Source organism: Neomonachus schauinslandi, chromosome 11 (assembly GCF_002201575.2).
Source record: "Neomonachus schauinslandi chromosome 11, ASM220157v2, whole genome shotgun sequence".
Taxonomy (NCBI): Eukaryota; Metazoa; Chordata; class Mammalia; order Carnivora; family Phocidae; genus Neomonachus; species Neomonachus schauinslandi.
The window spans coordinates 100,402,909-100,409,192 of NC_058413.1; the positions used below are offsets into that span (position 1 = coordinate 100,402,909).

The 6,284-nt window shown below is 62.5% G+C and overlaps 1 protein-coding gene across 1 annotated transcript in view; it reads right to left on the reverse strand.

The window, feature by feature from the left end:
* Positions 1 to 6,058, reverse strand: part of ZBTB16 (zinc finger and BTB domain containing 16) — a 180,595-nt gene extending 174,537 nt beyond the window's left edge. The window contains exons 1-2 of the mRNA XM_021696407.1: positions 5,732 to 6,058; positions 1,361 to 2,718 (exon numbers count right to left, since the gene is read on the reverse strand). Of these exons, the coding sequence (XP_021552082.1) occupies positions 1,361 to 2,628 (1,268 nt within the window). The 5' untranslated portion in view covers positions 2,629 to 2,718; positions 5,732 to 6,058. The remainder of the gene's footprint in view (positions 1 to 1,360; positions 2,719 to 5,731) is intronic.
* Positions 6,059 to 6,284: the final 226 nt, after the last annotated feature.

Below are 6,284 nucleotides of genomic sequence, written 5' to 3' on the forward strand. Positions count from 1 at the left end.
GTGATCAGCCGACCGCCAGATGCCTCTCCGGCCCCCACACCCACTCACTCACGCCCCCTCTCCTGTACCTGAAGCAAGAACAGAGGAGAGGGTGGAGGAAGAGGGTTGCTGAAGGGCAGACTGCCCCCAAGATCGGCAAAACAGCAGGCGAGAGGGTGTGCAGGAGATATTATTGTGGACAACAACGAAAGTGGCCTTCTTGACACCGTTCACCTGACCCGGGGACCAGAGGGTAAAATGATGGGCACATTGTTACAACAGATCCAAGTAAAAGCCAAACCCACTACAGATTCTGTCCGTATTCACTCCACTTAGGATGAGCGATGCTCAAAACCCTCTGTTGTGTAGACGTGATCCTCTTCAGCACGAAGCGACTCCAAGAGGTGGCAAAGTGCCAGGAGGCTAAAACCTGAATTTGAATCCAACCCGGTCTCTTACCATCTATGTGACCCTGGGAAAGGGTCTTAGCATCTTCCTATGTGAAAGAAGAACACCCCCCACCCCGCCCAGCTGACTGCTCTAACAAAAACGTGACTCCACGTAAAGCACTCAGTATTGAACCAGGCATGCCAAAAGAGCTCAACGAATGCTCATCTCACAGAGAAAGAAACAGAAGCTAGAGGGGAGTCAGTGCTGGCCCCAAGTCGCATTTAATTCAACGTGAGTAGAAATGGGATAAGAATAAGGCTGCAGGCTGCAAAATCGAGACTCTCATACCCGTCCTTCCCCCTTGAATGTAAATCAACTCCCTCTAAATGTGTTTGCAGGGGCAGAGAACGAGGAGGGAGAGGAAGCAACATTCCTGGTGAGAAACGTTCCCCAGGAATGACGCGTGGAACCCGCAGCTCCTCACATGGCCGAAGCGGCATCAGCCCCTCCCGGGCTCCGGAGCTGCCCACTGCCGGCCTTGGCGGGGAGCACTCCCTGGGGACCTGGGCACCTGGGCACCTGTGTCCCTGAAACCCAGCAACATAGCCACAGCCAGGCCAGAGGAGACCCTCTTCCCCAATCCCACCTCCTTGTCTCCCTCCCTCCAGTTTATTAGTCCTCCAGGCAAAGGCGACCAGACCCAACAGCAGAAAAACTAAATGGGAACCCAAACGCAATAAGAGAGAAAAGAGCTGGGCCCCCGTGAGTTCCCCAATGCTTAGGAAAGACCCCAGGCCTTCTTGTCACATGTGAAGAGTATGTCCCTCACCCCCCAGCCAGGAGTTAGAAAAAGCGGGGGTTTCTTTACAAAGAGCAGGGAGGACTGGGGAGCCAGGCCCCAGGGCGCGGGGGTAGCTGGGTATGAAGGCAAGGTGTCCGAGCCAGAGGGCCGGGGCCGGGGTGTGGGGTGCGGGGCCGGAGAGGACCCTACCTGTGCTGCTCCACAGCCTCGTTGTCGGGAAGCTCCACCCCACACACGCTGCACTGCTCCCCGATGGTCCGGCTCTCGGACTTCATGCCCACAGCCAGCTCCCCCAGCTTGTTGAACAGCTCCCGCTGGATGAAGCCCTGGGGCAGCAGCCCCCCGTAGGTGCTGAAGTCCATGGACACAGCCAGGGCAGGCTGCACGTGGAGGCCCGAAGTCACTGAGGATGGCATGCTCAACACGGCGTCAGCCTTGTGGTTAGGCAACACGGAATAGATGCCCAGGTGTTTCTCAGCTGGGGGCGCGGGGTGCTCGGGGCGGCCCGGGGGGCCCTGGCCAGCCTCGGCGGGAGGCAGGAGGGGCTCCGCGCTCTCCTCACGCCCATAATGCAGCTCCCGAGCGCTGGTGATGACGCTGCTCCGAGTCGGGGTCCCGGGCCCCTCTTTGCCCCTTTCCTCAACTTTGTCCCCCACGGCGCCCGCCGTACTGGACTCGGTGGCCCCAGGGCTGTCCTGGCCGGGCACCTCGTCCACCTGCATCATCTCCGTCTTCCCCTCAGCCACCCCAGCGTGCCTCCCGCCTCCAGCCAGAGTGGGCTCCTCGGGCCCCGCAGGAGGCTGAAGAGTTCCCTGGAGGAGAGACTGTCCTATGGTCATCAAACTGTCCACCGCAGCCTTGGTGGGACTCATGGCTGAATGACCGAATGAGGTGGAGACGGAAGGGCTCTGGTCCACCACGGGTCCCGGGAGGCTCTGTGCGGCCACACCGGCATACCCACTCTCCTCGCTGGAATGCTTCGAGATGAAGATGTTCTTGAGGTACCGAGCTTTGCGGTCCTCTTCCTCCTCGGCCGCGCCATCTGCCATGGTGGCCTCCGTGTCATTGTCATCCGAGGCCTGGATGGTCTCCAGGATCTTCAGGCACTGCTCCTCCAGGTACTCAATCTCTAAGATCTCGGCTGCATACAGCAGGTCATCCAGGTCCTCCGCCTTGGCTTGCAGTGTGGCCGTGTATGCGTACTCCAGAATCTGCTGGAAGGTCTTTGGCGAGAGGAAGTCCAGGGTATAGTGCTGGCTGTTGCGGTGGAATAGGATCTCGAACATCTTGCTGGTGCAGGCCAGCACGGTCCGGTGGGCATGGAACTCCTGGCTGTCCACCATGATGACCACATCACACAGCGTGCCGGCCAGCCGCATCTGGTTGGCCTTGCACAGGAGCCCCGTGGGGTGGCTGGGGTTCTGCAGCTGGATCATGCCCATCTTTGTCAGATCCATGATGCTCCCCTCGGCTTAGGCATGAGGCTCTCTTTCCTTCCTGGCTCTGCGTGGCGGGGCTGGGTGGGTGTCCTGGACCAACCGAGGGGGCTACAGGGGATAAGGGAGGGGCGGGAAAAGAGATGAGAGGACAAAAGATAGATTAGTGTCCCTAAAAGTAAGGAGTCAAACAACACAGCACCCGTATAGCCCCCCCCAGTGAGACAGTCTTGGTGGTTTTAATGCGGGGGCGCGGGGAGAAGGAAGTTTCCTAGAACCCTGCACACCTGCCTTTATGAGCCCAGGAATGAGGAGGGTAAAGAGAAGTTTCTGCCACCACACACGCTTCATTCACTGCTCTGTGATGGCTGTTAGATGAAGCGAAATGGGAATTACAGTGAAGCCTGTGAGTCCCGGGCTTTCTGGAAGTCTGAGAGTGGGGGCTCCGGTACATGCAACAAGGCCAACATGCGTTACAAAGAAGCGTCGGCCCGCACTTTAAATAAGAGTTTAACCCCTTCCTTTAGTCAGTTAAAGCCCTGGATCTCACTCTCAACCCCTGTGCAGTAAACCTCATCTTCTAAACAAAGTTCTTCGACGTTCTGCCTCACTGCGGCCTCACGAGGAGCACAGGTAAGCCTACTGAGGCTCGCAGCCTCCAGGCGGGGCCCACAGGAGTTTACGAGCAAGGGCTCTCCTTCTCTGGCCCTCCCAGGCCTCTGCCCTTCCCCTCTTCTCAGGGCTGCAAGGGACTGACCCACCCACACCCCGACCCCCCCCCCCCCCCCGCCCCGCCTTAGGCACCAACGGAAACACACACACATAACCCTCACACTAGTTTGGCTTACTTCCACCCCTAGGTGCCTCAGAGCTATTGCACATGCAATCGGAAATCTGGACTGCGTGTGCATGGACATGTGTGTGCACGCAGCAGCCAGAAGGAGAGTTAACACGTGTGCAAATACTTCTCGGAGATGCCACACCTGCCTCCTGCCCACAAGTGCCCAGTGGGCAAGAGGATCTGTAAGATGCAGAGTAAGTCACGAAAGACCTAGAGAGAAAGAGATCATAGGAAACATCCACCTCTCTGGCCAGCAGTGCCCATGCTAAGTACATGAACTCCAAGCGTGTCCCACAGGCTCCGAGGTCCTGTGCCCACGAGCAGCAATTGGTGCCGGACATGGCTTGGAGGCACCAGATGTGGTACTGGCACCAGAAGCTAGTGTGTGTGTTAAAACCAGTATGAAGAGAGAACAGGCTGGGAGACAAAGGCCTCTCCCAAAGCGCTGTTAGAGGGCTCTGGGACTCCCTAACCGGTTTAAAGTGTTAGGAAGACATCACCCAGCCCCAGCCGCCGCCCCCCCCCCCCCCCTCCCCGCCTCTGCCTTGCTGTGGCCAACGCTGCAGTGAAATGAACTGGAAACACAGCAGAACACAGGCTCTCCCTGGCTCTGGGAACACCACTTGCCTCCGCCCCCAAAAGGAGCCCTACTGGCTCCAGAGCCACAGATCTCACGCAGGAAGGGTTAACAGGACGACTAGTCAAGACACTTTTGCTGCCCACCCTGGGGTAGGGACTAAGGCTGTCAAGAGTGGAACTGCCACTCATCTGCGCCTTGCCACCGTGGGTGCGCTTTCCTTCAGACCCAGGGGCTTCGCAGAACGAGGAGGGGCCATCGAGAGAATGGAAGCTGGGCCACTCGAATTCCTTCCCAAAAGCAAGCGCCCTGGGTCCTCCGGGAAATCAGGGTGCTCTCGGGCAGCCGACCTCCACCCACGGCTCCGCGCCCGGGATCCGGTGGGGGGGCGGGGGCGGGGGTGGGGGGGGTGGGGGGGACGCCGGCGCTCACCCGCTCGAGCTCCGGGGATCGATCTTGCTCTCACTCGCCCCCAGTCCAAGCCACCCCCACGGAGACTTGGAAGCGACTTCAGCAAACTTGGGGAAGCAACTTTTCCCGGGGAGCCAGACGGCAGAGAGAAGAGGAGCCGGGTCAGGGAAGAGGGAAAGCGAAAGAGACCCGGACGAAAGACGAGAGTCGGGGCAGGCTGGACGCCTGGGCGAGAGCGCGAGGAGGCGGACCCGCCCCGCGGCGCAGGGGCAGCACAAAAGCCCGACAGCGGGTTGTGGAAGGAAAAGCGAGAAGGGAGCTGCCGGCCCTCCCTCTCCGACCCCGGGCCGTGACCCCCGGCAGCGACCGGCAGGGTGCCGGGCCGGGGCGCGTTGCGAGCGTCCCGGGGAGCGGGCGGGTGAATCGCCGCACCGCGCGTCTGTGCGTTCCGGTGGGTCCGCGGGCCGGCGAGATGGTGCGCATTTCGAGCGCGTGCGGGAGCGTTCGAGGGGCTGTGCGAGCGAGCTGCCGGCGCGCCAGGTTGGGAAACGCATCCCGAATGCATCAGGTGCAGAGCCGGGGCACCCACCGAGCGCGGCCCGGAGCGCACAGCGAGCTCCCGCGCCACGGCCGGTCCCGCCGAGAGCCGAGGAGGGCCCGGAGCCCGGGAGACCCTCCGGAGCTCCGCCACGGCCGCCCTCCCCCCCCAAAACGGGTGGGGGGTCAAGTCCAACCAGGAAAAAAAGAGCCCACCACGTTTTTCAAAGAGAAAGCAAACCCAAGTGAATCCGAGTCCTGCTCCCCTCCGCCCCCAGATCCTCACTCCTCGGATCCTCGGATTCTGGCTTCCCAGCGGGCCGGCGAATAAACACAAATAAACCACAACCCTATCGCGCCCGCGCACCGGTCCGCATACATATGAGCACCCACCGACTCCCGGCTCCTCCGCCGGCCCCTGGTGGTACAAAGCCTCCGGTTCCCCGACCCTCCGCTCGCGCCTGCAGCCCCCGCAGACCGCTCTGCCCCCCACCTCTCACCCCGACCGTGCCCTAGAGCGGAAGGCTTGGGGAGGCAGCTGCGCCCAAGCTGACAGCCGGGGCTCCCCTTCTAGCCGACCCCCAACCGGCGGTGGCGACGGCTGCTGCAGCAGGAAGGGAACACGCCGAATAAAATAAGGCACAAGCCCGGCGGCCGAGTGGCCGAAGGGAGCGCGCCCCTCGGACCTCTCCAGCCCCCCGGCGCCCCGGCGCGCGCCTGCGGCTGAGCGGTGCGCCCCTCCCCGGCCCCCTACTCACCGCTGCCGAGCCGAGCGCTGGGGGTGGGTGTGCGTGCCTCTTGGGGGTGTGTGCCTGTGTCGGGGAGGGGTGTTGGCTGGGAACTGTTGCTCTCGGTATCACGGCGGCAGCGGCGGCATCGCCCGGCAGTTCGCAGTACCCGCTCTCATCGCCCTCAACTCCTCTCTGCTGCGAGGTTAGCAAATCACCACCGGCTGCGGCGCCTCCGCCGCGTCCCACGTCAACGCCGAGCCCCCTCCCCTGCGAGGCCCCGGCGCCTCTCCATCTTTAGTGCTGGCGGCCGAGCCCGGCTCGCTGCCCACAGCTGCCCCCCTTCCCCCCCCCCCCCTCCTCCCGCGCCGTCCCCAGGCTCAGCCCGCCCACCCCCACCCCCGTACTGGCCGAGCCCGCGCGCGCTCCCCGCCCCACCCCTCCCCTCCTCCGCCTCCCCTCCCCTCCCCTCCCTTCCCCGCGCGCCGCGCTCCGGGCTTCGCCTGACATCTAGCTGCTGCTGGGGCGCCGGCGGCCGCCGCTCACCGGCCCAGCGGAGGGGAAAGGAGAAGGAGCTCGCGGA